The sequence below is a fragment of the Aedes albopictus genome, chromosome 2, assembly GCF_035046485.1.
Source record: "Aedes albopictus strain Foshan chromosome 2, AalbF5, whole genome shotgun sequence".
NCBI lineage: Eukaryota > Metazoa > Arthropoda > Insecta > Diptera > Culicidae > Aedes > Aedes albopictus.
In genome coordinates this window covers 147,755,488-147,773,558 of record NC_085137.1, presented here as the reverse complement: position 1 = coordinate 147,773,558, position 18,071 = coordinate 147,755,488, and the positions used below count along the sequence as shown (strand labels likewise).

The window sequence follows — 18,071 nt, the reverse complement described above, 5'->3', positions numbered from 1 at the left end:
ATGGACAAGACACATCTTTAGTTTCAACTTCAAAAGTATAATTCCTGGTTTTATTAGGGCTTCAAACCGGTTTTACAGCCTATTTTAAATGAAAGTATTCGCCATAAAACGCTCAATGTTACCAGCCAAAATTCCGTACGTGATTTCCCCCTGAATTGCTGATATTTGATAATTTCGATGGTTTTGTAACAATTTTCTACAAAACAAGTGATCCGAAAACGGTTCTACAACGATTCGTCGTAATCCCCTTTACTCTATGTTTTTATTTTTTGATTTATCTACTATTACCTGGACATTTTCTGTGACCAAATTCAATTCGTATATCTCACGCGAACGGTGAGTTCGAACCGATTAATTTAACAAATCCGTTTTTGCGATTCTTAATTTCTTTGAGCAATTGTGTTTCTCCAAAATGAAAATCTGTTAAAATGTGTCTGCGAAACATTTCGCCGCACACACACAAACAAGTAATTATAGTTGATATTTGTCCTTAGGGCTACAATTCAATAAATATGAATATGATTTCGGTACCTATATGTATATGTAGTCTATCTTCTGTTCGTTTTTTTCGTACGGCTTCCATCGGAATCCGTCCTACAGAGAGCGTTGAATGAAATGCAAAAAAAAACTGAATGCATAAAAATGCTAACATAGTTAAATCCAAAGGAAATGTTTTATGAACCCGTGTTTCGGTGATAGGATTTCTATTCGGCTAAACGTTACTGTTGTTGCCTTCTGCGTCTTCACTTTCGAATATCTATACACAATACATACGATTGGGCTTAGTCGCACTTCCTCGGTCGCAAATCGTGGTGTGTCTCACCACAGGCCTTACAACGATATCACCGCCAAAGAAAGTAGAGAGCAAGTAAGCGCCGTATCCTGGTGAAATGATGAATCGAGAGATTAGTATTCAACAAAGCAATGAATCACCTAACTCAGCTAGATTGAATGGTCAAAGATATCTTGATACTAGCTAACTTAGTACTTTTTAAAAGTTTTGGCGACCAAGTCTTTGCATTTATTTAGTAAGTAATTGATAGAAAAACTGTGATCATCTTTGTTCAGTTAAAAAATCTCAAGAAACGAAATCATACCTCAATAAGGCATCCGTGCAGATCCTTCCCGAGACTGTCCGCCAACTACAGCGAGGTGACCATCGGGGGCGAACTGGATGCTTGCGACGCCTGCAGTTCCGGCTCGTCCAGATCTTCCACCACAATCGCTCCCCGTTCCACGTTGGCCACCGTACCACTGATCATGCTGGTGCTGCTGATGCTGCTGCTAGTGCCACCATCCAGCAACATCTCTGCGGCCACCGCAATCTTCACCGTGGACACGACGGCGGAGGATGTCGGCGATGCCGTTGTGGCTATCTTCCGGATCACCTCACCCTTCTCGCTATTACTAATCTTATTGCTGGTAGTTTTCACGTTGCTAATACTGGTGATGCTGCTGCTGCCACTACTACCACCTCCGCCAACACCACCACTCTCACCGGAAACGGGTACGTTTCCGTCGCTGGGTCCTGCCACACTGTTCACTCGACTGATGCTGGAGCCCAGGCCACCACCGTTGACGCTGCTGACGTACTGGTAGATGAAGTTCCGGTCGAAGCTACGCACCATTTTGTAGGATTTGCTCAGCAGGAAGCGGGTGATGTTCTGCACGTACTCGTCCACGTCGATGATCATTTCGTCTTCCTCGTAGTAGTGTACCAGGTGGATCGATATCACTTTGACATGGACCCGGTCGAAGGGGATGGTTTGTAGGATCTGTAAAATATGAAGAGAAAAATAGGGTTCAGTATTGATACGTCACTGAAATGGCGCAGTTGGAGCAAACATACGATGGTTGTTCGCCGCATGACGTGAAAATCGTTGTCGGCGACATGAACGCGCAGGTAGGAAGGGAGAAAATGTACAGACCGGTAATGTGGGCTTCCGTGGCCGAGCGGTTAGCGGCGTCAGTCGTTTAAGTGTCTTGTAAGCCTCAAAGTGTGGGTTCGATTCCTGCTCCAGTCGGGGAAAACTTTTCGTCAAACGGAAAATTCTCCACTGGGCCACTGGGTCTAATATGTGTTGTCCGTTGTCGAATGTTTGTAATGTTCAGTCTGTAGAGCCCGCAAGGTCGAAGACGGTGTAGGGTGGGGCGGGGCAAGATGGGTCGCGGGGCAGGATGGGTCAGTGCCATTTTCGAGCGAATTAGTCACGTTTTGATTATGGTAATAATTTTGTTAGGTGACCAGCATGAATATAAAGCATTGTCCAGTTAGAATCCGGACGCAGATAATCACTTATATCTCAGAGGTGGAATAACAAACAGAAAAGGTGAAGCCCTCAAAACAAAGATAATTTACTGTAGTTTCATGGAAAAATATCATTAAAATTATTTAATTTAATTTTTAATACATTTTCTAATTTTTTCCGTGATTACTTCCTTAAAAATCTGCACAATGGTAGTAAATTTAAACATCAACCCCTTCAGCGGATTTGTTTAACAATCAGGTCATCTCTGTAGTGTCCTGAGACCCTCTACCAATCTGATTAGGATTCCAAAGAAACTTTGCCAAATATTTCTCTTCTTGCGAAATTAAGGGCTATTCAGTGAATTCCAAAGAAGCGAAATTTGAGTGTTTTTTCGTTAATAAACACTATCCAACAGTGATGACACCACTACACATCTCTGGCTGTCGTGATAGCTCACCAAATTAGCTCAAACCTCAACAGATCCCTTGTGTGCCTTTTTGAAAAGCTGCACGCGATTCTTGAGGTTATCATCTTTGTACACATTTGGTGTCAAAATCGTGATGTGAGAAAACGATGTCCAGAGCTCGAACTTCCTGGCAAATCTTGGAATTCCAAGCAGATTTATCCATGAACATAAACTTCAATCTTCCTTGGGCACTTCCTCATGGCATGGTTAACAACATCTGTGCACATCACACATAATGGTTATGGAGACATTAACATTTTTCGCGACTGTCGTACCTGACCACGCTTAATTTTCAGCGTGTTTGTGCAAGATTTTTTTCCTTCACTTGTCTTCAATCTGAAATAACTTTTCACTCGTAGCAAGAAAATCGATGAAATTTTCACCATCAATAGAGGACTTGTTTATGATCAGACTGCTGTAAAAAAAATATGATTATGATCATTGAGAGCGTCCCAATAAATTATCCTTTGCGTCCGGATTCTAACTGGACAATGCTTTACAAAAGTTTAGGGTGTTGATTGAAAAATTATCCACTCTCATTGGAAATAAAAAATAAAATGGTTTTTAGCCATTTTTCTTATACGATACATTCCATATATTCTCCATATAAACCACCGCGGGGCAAGATGGGTCACCCTCAATTTTGAGCGTATTCTTGGATCTTTTAAAAGTTATTTATTTTTTATTACAAGACTATCTCATAACTCACTTCAATCAAGTGGAAAGAACGCTTAAAATTATAACATAAAATTATGATAAATGTTTAGTAAAAACAAGGGCCCATATAGCCGAGGCGGTAAACGCACGGGTATTCAGCATGACCATGCTGAGGGTGACGGGTTCGATTCCCGGTCGGTCCAGGATCTTTTCGTAAAGGAAATTTCCTTGACTTCCTTGGGCATAGAGTATCTTCGTGCCTGCCACACGATATACGCATGCAAAATGGTCATTGGCAGAGGAAGCTCTCAGTTAATAACTGTGGAAGTGCTCATAGAACACTAAGCTGAGAAGCAGGCTTTGTCCCAATGAGGACGTTACGCCAAGAAGAAGAAGAAGTTTAGTAAAAACATCGATTTTCAAGTCGTCTCAGGACCACTTAAATCGTAATTTTTTTTATTTTCTAAATAAATTTATAAAATGTTAACTAGTAGCTCTTGTTTACTCAGTATTGATATGGAGCATATGTGAATACGGAACAAATATTATATATCTCGCGTTTAGTATCATACAGGCGTATCTACAATGATCGATTTCTCTTCATCGATTTTCTCTCCGGATTATCCCGGGAAATACGACCAATATTCTGATGATCTCTTGGTGTGTTTCGGTGAAGAAGGACTAGGACTAGCATCCAAAACAACAAAAACAACCGAACATGATTTGCCGGTCAAGTTATTAACCAAAGAGAAAATCGATGAAGAGAAATCGATCATTGTAGATACGCCCGCTCAGTAGCGAGATATTGGCGTTTTTCGTTAAGAAAATTTAAACTACTTAAAAGGTGACCCATCTTGCCCCGCACTTTTTTCACGGCCCAAAATTAGTCACTTTTTAAAACTGCTTGATTAACATCATATTTTGTTTTTTATTACCTTTTTATCGACAATTAGCATTGCTAACTAGTGTATTGAAGAGTAGAGGACGAATACAAATCAATACGGTTTGTATTTACAAAGTTATGGTGATCCATCCTTAGGTGACCCATCTTGCCCCGCCCCACCCTAATTGTCTTTTCAAAGCTACATCACATCAAACAGAAAACCAAATCGACCACGTTCTAATCGACGGTAAATTCTTCTCGCATATAACCAATGTTCGCACATAACGCAGTGCGAATACAGATTCGGATCACTACTTAGTCGCTGTATGCATGCGCGAGAGTTCGTGGGGCAATATCAGGCTGGATTTATGGGTGAACGCGCTACAACGGACCAGATGTTCGCCATCCGCCAGGTGTTGCAGAAATGCCGCGAATACAACGTGCCCACACATCACCTGTTCATCGATTTCAAATCGGCGTATGATACAATCGATCGAGAACAGCTATGGCAGATTATGCACGAATACGGATTCCCGGATAAACTGACACGGTTGATCCAGGCGACGATGGATCGAGTGATGTGCGTAGTTCGAGTATCAGGGACACTCTCGAGTCCCTTCGAATCTCGCAGAGGGTTACGGCAAGGTGATGGTCTTTCGCGCTTGCTGTTCAACATTGCTTTAGAGGGTGTAATTAGGAGAGCGGGGATAAACACGAGTGGTACGATTTTCACGAAATCCGTTCAGCTGCTTGGTTTCGCTGATGATATTGATATTATTGCTCGTAAATTTGAGACGATGGCGGAAACGTACATCCGACTAAAGAGTGAAGCCAGACGAATCGGATTAGTCATTAAGGCGAAACTGGAAGCATTTTCTCAATTTTTCGATTTTTGATTTTTTATTAAATAACGAAGCAATATTTTCAAAATTGGTTTTCGTGCACATGTAGAGTATGGATCAAGGTATCTTCTGAATTTTTTTGAGGTGGAAAATGTTTTCCATTTTTGCAGAAACCATTTTTTCGTGAAATTTTGTTCAAAAATGGTTTCTGCAAAAACGAAAAACGTTTTCCACTACAGAAAAAATTCAGAAGATACCTTGATCCATACTCTGCATGTGCACGAAAACCGATTTTGAAAATATTGCTTCGTTATTTAATAAAAAATCAAAAACCAAAAAGTGAGGAAATGCTTCCAGTTTCGCCTTAAGTGTCGAAGACAAAGTACATGATGGCAAAGGGCTCCAGGGAGGAATCAGCGCGCCCGCCATCCCGAATTTATATCGACAGTGATGAAATCGAGGCGGTTGAAGAATTCGTGTACTTGGGCTCACTGGTGACCGCCGACAACGACACCAGCAGAGAAATTCAGAGGCGCATTGTGGCAGGAAATCGTGCTTACTTTGGACTCCGCAGACAGAACTCTACGATCGAATCAACTTCGCCGTAACACGAAGTTAACCATCTACAAAACGCTGATTAGACCGGTCGTCCTCTATGGGCACGAAATATGGACCCTACGAGCAGAGGACCAACGCGCCCTTGGAGTTTTCGAACGGAAGCTGCTGCGTACCATGTACGGCGGAGTGCAGATGGAAGACGGGACTTGGAGAAGGCGAATGAACCACGAGCTGCATCAGCTGCTAAGAGAACCTGCCATCGTCCATACCGCGAAAATCGGGAGGCTACGGTGGGCGGGTCACGTCATCAGGATGTCGGATAGCAACCCGACTAAAATGGTTCCCGAGAGTCATCCGATCGGTACAAGAAGACGTGGAGCGCAGCGAGCTAGGTGGGTCGACCAAGTGGAGGACGATCTGCGGACCCTACGCAGAGTGCGGAACTGGAGACAAACAGCCATGAATCGAGTGGAATGGAGGCGGCTACTATGTACAGCAGAGGCCACCCCGGCCTTAGCCTGACCGGTAAGGTAAGGTAATCTTTCGGGAGTTTGTTAGGGTGTATTTTGAGAAATTCTTGCTGCAGTTTTTGTTTGTAGAACTCCTTATAAAGTTCCTACATGATTTCTTTGAAAAAATACTCCAGCAAGTTCTTTCAGCTTTTCCTTAGAAGCTATTAGGAGAATCACGGATGGCATTCCTGAAGGATTCCCGGAACTCTATGAGAAATCCCGGAAGAAATCCCTTGAAGTCACAGAAGAATTCTCAGACGGAATCCGAAGATCGAACCTGTTAAGAATGTCAGCAGAAACTGCTGGAAAGTCCTCAGAGGGAACTTCAGAAGAAACCCAAAAAGAATCTCAGATACAGCTCGCTTAAAAATCACAGAACGAAATCGTAGGATCCTAGAAAAAAAAATATGGAGAAACCACTGAAAGAATACCAGGAAGAGTCTCATAAAAAATTGCTTGGGTATTTTGGAAGGAGTAATCCTAGAGGGATATCGAATTTAATGTCTAGAGAAAATTCGAAAGGAATTTTCAAAAAAATCTAGGAACTTCCGAAATAATCTTAGAAGGTATTTCTCAAGCTTGATGGCACAAATGCCCCAAAATGGAGGATAACGTGCCTCTGGAGCCGGCCTTTTGATACCTGATTCCTCAAGCCCAGTTAAAATACTCGTAAAAAAAGATAAAAAATATTCCTCTTGCAAACAGGAAAGAATCTCTGGAAGAATCCTAGAGGAATCCTCGTAGGAGCTCTTGGAGGAATCCCAGACAGAACTGTGTAGTTTAATATGTCCCCGGGAAGGAATCACCCATCACACACAAATCACCCAAGCTGACGGCAAAACCTACATCTCACTGGAACCTCTTTAGGAGTCTCAGAAGAATGTCCTGGAAGAACCCCAGAGCGAACTTCTGAAGGAATCTATATAAACAAAAATGGAATGGTGTTTGTATTGAATTTTTCCGCTTTCCCGTTCGATTTTTCCAATGATTTTTTAATACGAACACGTTGGAGTCCTGTCCGAATGTAACAGTGAAAGAATTATGTAGATACATATTCACCCGTTCGCACGACAAATTAATAAAGTACTATTGAAAAACAATAGCATCAATTAGTCACTTATAAAACATATGTTTACTTATCGTATGACTTATATGGGCTGTATATAAAAAGTTACAATATATATACTGTGTTTTATTGTGAACAATTAAACCTATCATATGTTAATAATATTTACCATGCATTTTTATTCGGGTAAAATTTTTGACATGATCCCAAGATGCACCAATCTTTTCAGCATTTTTTAGCTCAATTCTGGACTTTCAATGCAAAATATGATGAATATTACACTATAAAACTGCGGAAAAGGCTCAGCAGTCATCTCAGCAGTCATACCTATGTTATTACGTTTCATAGAGAAATCAAAAGATGTCCTTTTTGCCCCGGGGTGTCCTACTATTTCCATTTCTTCCCACATTTATCGCAGAAAATTGTAACAAAATCCTTCCCATTCAACTGGAAAAAGTCCATTATTACCCTGATCCCTAAGCAGTCTATTAAGCCTAATGCCTGGTTTAGACTATTCAATTGAAACGAGCATGTGAGTTGCAAACTTCTCAAACATGCTCAATCCAATGGAATGACGTGTTTAGACAGGTTTAGACTGAGCAAATTACTAGGGTGTCCACTAGCATGCTCTTGAATGCATCTCAATTGAAGCAAGTGTTTGCATTCTTCAACTCGTGCGGTGCGTAGCCGACGACGTGTGAAAATACAATTATCAGAGGTATTGAATCACAATACCAACAAGGTTGTGATAAATCTGAAAATACATTTTTGTTTCTGCATGATTTTTGGCAAAGTTTCATCAGAAGCTGCTTAGAAGGCTATCCAGCTACCTTATGTGAACTTTCAACTTCCAAAATTACTTAAAAATGAAGCTGCTTAGAAGGCTAAAGAGCCAGCTCGAATAAGCTGCTTATAGCTTATGGGTGATACGCTGATCGCAAGAAATTTCTTGGCCTACCTCGATGCGTGGAAAATTCAGGCAAGGAATCGCTCAAGAAATAATATAGCGTCGCTTTATTCCGGATCCTAGTACGGAGCTGAAACGAAACGTCAAATCAAATGTGGCTTGCTGTGATAAATTTCTTGACCATTCCGGGCATGAAAAAAGAATGCACTGAACGAAAATTACTTGAGCGATTCCGTCTGAATTGCATATCTCGCATTATACAGTATCCCGTTATCTGAACTTTTGGTTATTGCTGTGTGCATTCAAGATGCAAACGGTGCCCAAATGCGCTCCAAACGCGGTAACACAGTACGAGCGTACGGGCCTGGCGGCGGAAGCAGCGAACACGAGCTAAGAAAGAGCGCCGCTGCCAAAGTTGCACTGAAGACTGCGATAAAGTCAAACATAAGGCCTGCTTTGAGGGTCTCAGTCAGAGTGCCAATACGAATCCGTTGGGTGATGCCTACAGGATCATGATGGCCAAGACAAGAGGTGTATTGGCTCCTACAGAGCAATCTCCAGAGATGTTGGAGGGGATCATCGAGGGGCTTTTCCGTGTCATGATCCTTGACCTCTTTTCGTAAGACAGCGCTCCAACGTAAGAGGAGGGAAATTCGCTACTGAGCAGTTGTGACTCTGGATGTAGGGGATTCTGGGGTAATACGCACCACTTAAGGAAGATGCGTCCAAATGCATATAAAAAGGCAATGATTTATTGGTTTAATGCATGCATTCATTGCATATACTTTCATTCTAAGAGAAACCAAATAAAATTTCAGCCTTAATACAGTTCAGCTCTTGAAAATAACGTTTTTTGTAAAGACTAACATTACGGCTTCGTATGTTTATGCGGGGCAGTATGCACCCTTGCTCGGGGTAAAATGCACTACAACAATGGGGCAGGATGCACTCAAACAAAGGGGCAAGACGCACCACAACATTGAGGCAAGATGCACCGTCGAGTTTAGAAATCTTTTTACTTCTTAGACAAAATGCATGTTTTATAAGGCTTTAAGACAAACAATAGCTCAGTTTTGTTTGCGATTACTTACAGAGCACTCATAGATATGATTAAGGAACGCGTTCAACAGCACCAGTTGGGCGACTATTGGCGTTGCGATCCTGCGCCTGGGGATACCCGGGTACCTGTACAAGACTATAGGAAGTTACTTGCAGAAGCGGGCCACAGAGGTGGGTCGGAAGTGCTTTCACATAACCCCAGGAGCCCCGCAAGGTTCCTTGGTCCGGTGTTATGGAATCCCATGTACGACGAGGTGTTGAGGTTAAAGTTTCCGGTGGGAGTGGCAATCGTCGGTTTCGCTGCTGGCATTACGCTGGAGCATTGAAAAAGCTCGGTTTACGGGCAAAACTCAGCTCATTTCATGAAGTCTTGATTCATCCACTGGGCCTATTTAGCATTTTTCCTTAGTTACCGTGTGCGCACCTAACTTTGCGCAGGTCCAAACTTTGCGCATTTTTGTAAAATAATGAAACAAATAACTAAATGTCAACATATTTACCAGTTTAATCATTGCACTAGCATTGTGTAAACATAAACATTATTTGACAAATATTTAATTGCCATAAAATCTTTGTTTATGTTGAATAATAAACAAAAAATACACAAAAATGTCAAAATTTGCCTCGCCTTAACACGGTTGCCAAGAAGTAACTCTACTAAAAATCAACATTTTCCTCGATAAAACTGTGCAACGATGATTAATTTTGCAGTTAATTGACAAAAAAGGTGATATTCTAGTAATATCAATTACAGTTCGTAATAAATTTTTCAATTTAATTAGTAAATAGTGGTGCGCAATGTTTGGAACCATTATTTGCACTGTGTTCCTAATTTTTGCGCACTTTCAGTAAATGCATGTTGAACGTGAATACATGACATATAAACCATTCAAATGTTATGTAACACCAGTACTGATAATTTCAGGCCTGCCTCTCCACCATGTAGCAGATTTTGTATAGAAATTAGTAGAAAATTGTATGAACCGTAGCACTACGGCACTCTCCATCTGTCTAAAATGAGACGTGATTTGTGAACAGTCCTTCATTTGAATTTTCCGGCGGTCAATGTTAGGGACGATTCAAATATGACGTCCACCATTTTTTTAGATTTTTAGAACCCCCTCTTCCCCTGGGCCACCCCGTCACGCTTCATAGTATACCTAATACATGGCATATCACACTTTTTCAGACAAGCCTAGCTCCCTCCCCCCAAAGATGGACGTCATATTTAAATGACCCCTTATTGATCCTATCCGTAACGGTCACTTCATTTATCAGGAAGTTTTGACCTTTGATCTTTAGCCACAGGAAACAACCCCTCATGAAGTTTGGATTGTTCACACGGTAGGTGCCTAGTACGAACCGCAGACGAAATTAACCCTTTCCCGCCCATGGTGTCTGTAGAGCACCCAGGGATGAGAAATGTACTGGAAAAAACGGTTACCGGCTGTACATTTGACATTTTTCGACCCGAATTTCACAGGCCCAGCCAAACTCAAACTGCTCGAAAAATAAATGTCATAACATTTTTTTCCTGCAGCCTTCTACCTCGAAAACGGGTTCCAAGCGCGAGAGCGCCAGTACTCGAGCACAACGACGACGGAAATTTCTGTCTCTCCCATTTTCGCATTTTTCTGCGTTTCAAACCGCTTCTAGACAAACTTCTTTACATGCATCACAAAGCTAGGAGTGTGCTCTAGCTATTTGTGCAAATCGATTTAAATTATTCCTTAAAACAAGTGAGTTATTATAAGTTGAAAATATTTGACATTTCTCGCAATCACCCGCCTCAGCATGATTGCTCATAAATATTTTCGTGGGGAAGCGAAAACCATCAAGCGCCTGCTTGACTGCCGTCGGCGCGGCGTCTGATAGTATTGGTGCTGCCGTTGTTTTGTTTTTATTTTACTGCCAGTATCGATGAACGGTAAACAGAAAAAAGTCTGATTCGCATGCCTGAGAGCACCATAACTTTCAACCCTTGTATCTCTGAAACTAATTAAGTTTTTTGAATGTTTTTAATTGTAAATCATGATTTCACATGTTGTTCTCTATCTAAAGGCATTACGTTAAGTATGCGCATACAAATTCAATGTTTTTGTCAAAAAAAGTTTTCACGAAAAGCTATTTTTTCGCCAAAAAAATAATGACAAACTTTGACGTCTTAATTAATGGCATAGTTATCCTCATTAGTTTAATAAAAAATAGTTCCCTAACAGATTTACTATATGTTTGTGAAGTCATACGTTGAAAAGAACTGAAATATGTATTTAAACCCTTAACACTCCCACTGCCATGCCTCCCAAACAGTGGGAACGGTAATTTCAACTTGATGTAACTCAGCCGTTTTCATCCGATTTGCAAAATTTTTGAAGCTATGAGTTTTCCCAGCCTTCTAGATGAATATAAAATTTTCAAACTATGGATTTGACCAATGTTCTATTTTTAAGTACTCAAAAACTCGGAGCAAGTACCTTAAAAAATGCTGTTTTTCTGGAGCCATTCCGAATGTAAAGTAGTTTCCACGCATATTTTAATGTTGAGTTGCCCATATGATTAAGCAAAATTATTGCAAAGAAATATATGGAGATACTCAATATTTAAGACTATAAAATCTTCACAAAATTACGTATAATACACAAAATTTGTATTCATCGCGACAACTTCTGTGTGTTATTGCCTGAAAACAATCACGTGCACATAAGAAAGCTTTTTCCAAACGATTGTGAAAAGTGTGAATCTTAGAAACTACAAAATTTTCATAAAATCACGTATAATACAGGAAATGAGTATTTTCAGTTTGAACTTTACGTTCATCGCGACAATCCCCATGTTATATTGCTTGAAAACAATCACGTGTACATAAAAATACATTTACAGATAAATGGGGACAAGTGTTGATTATAAAAACTACAAAATCTTCACAAAATTACGTATAATTCAGAAAATTTGTATATTCGGTTTGAACTTTATATTCATCGCGACAACCCCTGTGTTTTATTGCCTGAAAACAATCACGTGCACATAAGGAAGCTTTTTCCAAACGATTGTGAAAAGTGTGAATCTTAGAAACTACAAAATTTTCATAAAATCACGTATAATACAGGAAATGAGTATTTTCAGTTTGAACTTCACTTTCATCGCGACAACCCTTGTGTTTATTGCTTGAAAACAATCACGTAAACATGACAAAGCTTTTTCCAAACGATTGTGAAAAGTGTGAATCTTAGAAACTACAAAATTTTCATAAAATCACGTATAATACAGGAAATGAGTATTTTCAGTTTGAACTTCACGTTCATCGCGACAATCCCATGTTATATTGCTTGAAAACAATCACGTGTGCATAAGAATACATTTACAGATAAATGGGGACAAGTGTGAATCATGAAAACTACAAAATCTTCATAAAATTACGTATAATTCAGAAAATTTGTATATTCGGTTTGAACTTTATAATCATCGCGACAACACCTGTGTTTTATTGCATGAAACAATCACGTGTACATGAGAAAGCTTTTTCCAAACGATTGTGAAAAGTGTGAATCTTAGAAACTACAAAATTTTCATAAAATCACGTATAATACAGGAAATGAGTATTTCCAGTTTGAACTTCACGTCCATCGCGACAACCCTTGTGTTTATTGCTTGAAAACAATCACGTGCACATGATAAAGCTTTTTCCAAACGATTGTGAAAAGTGCGAATCTTAGAAACTACAAAATTTTCATAAAATCACGTATAATACAGGAAATTAGTATTTTCAGTTTGAACTTTACGTTCATCGCGACAATCCCATGTTAGATTGCTTGAAAACAATCACGTGTACATAAGAATACATTTACAGATAAATAGGGACAAGTGTAAATCATAAAAACTACAAAATATTCACAAAATTACGTATAATTCAGAAAATTTGTATATTCGGTTTGAACTTTATATTCATCGTGACAACACCTGTGTCTTATTGCTTGAAAACACTCACGTGTACATGAGAAAACTTTTTCCGACCGTCTGTGAAAAGTGTGTATCTTAGGAACTATAAAATTTTCACAAATTCACGTATAATACAGGAAAATTGTATTTTCAGTTTGAACTTCACGTTTATCGCGACAACCCTTGTGTTTATTGCTTGAAAACAATCACGTGTACATAGGAATACTTTTTAAAGTGAAAGTGAGAAGTGTGAATAGTAAAAATATAAAATCTTCACAAAATTACGTATAATACAGAAAATAAGTATATTCGGTTTGAACTTCACATTTGTCGTAACAACCCCTGTGTTTTATTGCTTGAGAACAACCGCATGTGCGAAGAATACTTTTTCAAAACGATTGTGGAATGTGTAAATCTTAGGAACTAAAAAAAATACAAAATTACGTGAAATACTGGAAATTTGTATTTTCTGTTTTACACTTCACCTCCGTCGCAACAATCCATGTCTCTCATCACTTCAAAACAGATACATACATACATAAGAATGCATTTCCACAGCGATAGGGAGAAGTATAAATCATAAAAACTGCACAGTTTCCACAATTTTACGTATAATACAGGAAGTTTGTATTTGTGGTTGGAACTCAACATTCATCGCGACAACCCCTGTGTATTATTATCAATCACATGCGCATGATAAGTATGATTCTTGAAAACTACAAAATCTTCAAAAAATTACGTGCAATACAGGAAATTCTAATTCTCGATTTTATTTACACGTTCGTCGCGACAGCCCCTGTGTTTGATTGCTTGAAAACAATCACGTGTACATAAGAATACTTTTTCAGAGTGATTGTAAGCAGTTTGAATTTAGGAAACTACTAAGTCTTCACAAAATTACGTATAATACAGGAAATTTTTATTTGCGGTTCGAACTCAGCATTCATCGCGATTACCACTGTAGACCCAGTAGCAATTCCTGGATAAACCTGGTGGAACTCTTGGAGCAACTCCTTGTGAAATCTCCAGAGGAATTCTGGAAGGAATTTCTGGAGAAATTTCTAGAAAAATCCCTTGAGGAATTCCAGAAGGATTTCCTGGAAGAATGCTTGGAGGAATTTCTGAAGGATTTCCTGGGTGAATCTTGAAAGGATTTCCTGGGGAAATTTTTGAAGAATGTCCTGGAAGAATCTCTGGAAAAATCCCTGCAGAAATTCGTGGAGAAATCTGAAGGATGTCCAGGATCATTTCCTGGAAGAATTCCTGAAGAAATTCCTGGAGTTTTTCCTGGAGGAGTTCCTGGAGAAATTCCTTGATAAAATCCTAAAGGAATGCCTGAAGGAATTCCTAGAAGTATTCCTTTGAGAAGTGCTGGAAGAATCCCTGAATGAATCTCTAGAGGAATTCTTGAAAAATTTACTGGGTTAATTTTTGGAGATATCCCTAAAGGAATTCTGTGATCCTTTAGGTAAAACAAATCCTGAAGGTATTCCTGGAGAATTTTCTGGAGAAATTGCTGACTTAATTTCTGAAGAATGTCCAGGAGCAATTTTTGTATCAACTCCTGAAGAAATTCCTGGAGATTTTCCTGCAGAAGTTCCTAGAGAAATTCCTGGACTAAATCCTAGAGGAATTCCTGGAGATATTTCTGTGAGAATTTCTGGAGGACTTCTCGTGCGGTTCCTTTGAAAATTTAAGTATCTACGGATTTCCTCAAAAATTCCCCTAGGAATTTGATCACGGATTGATTCAAAAAAATCTCAAATGATTTATTTGAAAATTTTCTTCAACGATTTTTTGAAAATTTATCAAGAGATCTCCAGTAATTTTTTAAAGATTTCTTTTAGAAATCCTTGCATGGATTCCATGTATTTCTTCAGAAGTGCCTCGCAATTTCTCGACGGATTCCTTTCAAAAATCATCCATATTTTATTTTTAATTCCTCCAGAAAGGCTTTAAGAAGTTTTCCAAGGATTTCTTAAGAAATTAGTCTAGAGATTCCTCCAAAAAAATTCTTAAAGCATCCAATCAGAAAAACTCCATGGATTCTGGTAGATTCTCCACCAAGTTTTTTTTATGAAAATATTCCAGCGATTCTGTTGAGAATTTCTTTCAGAGATTCATTCAGAAATTTCCGCAGTATTTTTTAAGTATCCCCTGGATTCGCTTAGTAGTTTCTTCTTATATTTTTCAAGGATTATTCAAGAAAATCTTCCATTGGATGCATAACAAATTACTCTAAGAATTTATGCAGCAATATCTCTAGCAATACTCTCCAAAAATAACCTGGATAACTTCCTGGAAGATTACTTGGAGGAATCTCTAGAGGAATTCTTGAAACAATTATTGGATGAATTTTTGGAGGAATCTCTAGAAGAACTCTGGGAAATTTTTTTTGTAAAAATGTGTAAGGATCTTGAAAAGTTCCTGGAGGAATTTCTAGCGGATTTCCTGCAAGAATTGATAAAGAAATCCTTAAGGGAATTTTTGAAAAATCCCTGGGAGAATCCTTGGAGAAATTCGTGTAGAAATCCCCGTAGAATTTCCTGGATGAATTCTCTTTGCAGAATTCCTGAGGAAATCGCTGCCGCAATTGCTGCAGGAAAATCTGGAAGAATTCCCGAAGGAATCCCTGGAAAAATTCCAAAGGGTATTCCTAGAGATAATCTTGGAAGAATTTTTGAAGAAATCCCTGAAGGATTTCCTGGAGAAATTCTTGGATGTCAGAATTTATGGAGGAATTTCTAGATCAATTCCTGATTAATTTTCTGGAGGAATCGATGAAGAAATTTCTTAGGTAATTTCTAGGAGACCCTACAGAAATTCCTGGATGAAATCCTATCCTTGAGGAATGCCTGCATGAATTCCTGGAGGAATATCTGGAGGAATTCCTGAAGGAATCGCTGAAAAGAATCCTGGAAAAATTTCTTCATGAATCCAAGTTGGAATCCCTGGAAAATCCCTGAATAAATTCCTGGAAGAATGCCGAGGAGAATTCGTAGTGGAATTCTTGGAGGAACCCTTGAATAAACTCCTGGAGAAATCTTTGGAGGAATTCCTGTAGGAGTATCTGGAAAAACCCTTGGAGGAATCCCTTGAAGAATTCCTGGAAAAAAAAATCCTGTAGAAATTCATAGGAAAATTCCTGGTGGAATTCTTGGAGGAATCCCTATAGCAGTTCCTGAAGAAATCCCTAGAGGAATTCCTGAAGAATCCCAAGGGAATGCCCAGAAAAAAATATGAAGGAATCCTTGTTCCCAGTGCTCTGTAAATTTATTCCTATGTACGCGTGATTGCTTTGAAACAATATAACACAAGGATTGTCACGATGAATGTAAAGTTCAAACCGAATATACAAAACTTCTGTATTAGTCTTAATTTTGTGAAGATTTTGTAGTTTTAATGGTTCACACTTGTCACAAATGCTTTAAAAAAGTTTTCCTATGTGCACTTGATTGTTTTCAAGCAATAAACACAAGGGTTGTCGCGATGGACGTGAAGTTCGAACGGGAAATACTCATTTCCTGTATTATACGTGATTTTATGAAAATTTTGTAGTTTCTAAGATTCACACTTTTCACAACTGAAAATACTCATTTCCTGTATTATACGTGAATTTATGAAAATTTTGTAGTTTCTAAGATTCTCACTTTTCACAATCGTTTGGAAAAAGCTTTGTCATGTTCACGTGATTGTTTTCAAGCAATAAACACAAGGGTTGTCGCGATGAAAGTGAAGTTCAAACTGAAAATACTCATTTCCTGTATTATACGTGATTTTATGAAAATTTGTAGTTTCTAAGATTCACACTTTTCACAATCGTTTGGAAAAAGCTTTCTTATGTGCACGTGATTGTTTTCAGGCAATAAAACACAGGGGTTGTCGCGATGAATATAAAGTTCAAACCGAATATACAAATTTTCTGAATTATACGTAATTTTGTGAAGATTTTGTAGTTTTTATAATCAACACTTGCCCCCATTTATCTGTAAATGTATTCTTATGTACACGTGATTGTTTTCAAGCAATATAACATGGGGATAGTCGCGATGAACGTAAAGTTCAAACTGAAAATACTCATTTCCTGTATTATACGTGATTTTATGAAAATTTTGTAGTTTCTAAGATTCACACTTTTCACAATCGTTTGGAAAAAGCTTTCTTATGTGCACGTGATTGTTTTCAGGCAATAACACACAGGGGTTGTCGCGATGAATACAAAGTTCAAACCGAATATACAAATTTTGTGTATTAAGGACTGTTCAATTTATAAAACGGACAACTTGCTTATGCGATATCTTTTTTATTTTTCAATAAAATCATTATCAGTTTTTTGCATAACTTTCTATAGCTATTCTCAAATGTAGGAAAATATAACATTAAGCAAAATGTTCTTTATTGTGTAACTGAAGCGGTTTTCGTAAAACATCAATAAAAACCCATTTCTCAATATTCGACATAACTTTCCTTATACTTAATATGCACATTTTCATGATGTTTTCAATGTATTGGAATCTTATACTATTCTACTAAAGGTAAAGCTTAATAGTTGGTCAGTAATAATGCACCAAGCAGTCTCCGGATTGATATGGTGAGTTGCCTTATTTTCATAGAAATTATGAAAAAATGTTCATTTAAGTCCTGTGCTGCAATAACATCACGGATTCGGCTGAAAATTTGTCCAGAATAGTAGAATATTGCTCTCTGAATGATACAGAAGAAAAATTTACTTATAATTGCATTTTTCATCGAAAATTTAATCCATAAAGATGGCCACAAGGGGGTAGACACGTATTATTCGACGATTAAAATATTATGGTATACTAATATATTTGTAGAAATCACAGTAACCTTTGATCATAAGGTCGATCATCAATAGATGACAAGTCTGTAAAAATAAGCTGATTTTTTCGTCGTTAATTTCATCCAAATGGAA

The 18,071-nt window shown here is 38.5% G+C and overlaps 1 protein-coding gene across 1 annotated transcript; it reads right to left on the bottom strand.

The window, feature by feature from the left end:
* Window positions 1-296: 296 nt before the first annotated feature.
* LOC134289091 (kinesin-related protein 3-like) lies at window positions 297-1,797 on the bottom strand. The gene is made up of 2 exons (XM_062855086.1): window positions 1,098-1,797; window positions 297-882 (listed from the first exon to the last, which is right to left on the bottom strand). The coding sequence occupies exon 1, from the start codon at window positions 1,692-1,694 to the stop codon at window positions 1,143-1,145; it is 552 nt and encodes a 183-aa protein (XP_062711070.1). The 5' UTR covers window positions 1,695-1,797; the 3' UTR covers window positions 297-882; window positions 1,098-1,142.
* Between the last annotated feature and the right edge of the window lie 16,274 nt (window positions 1,798-18,071).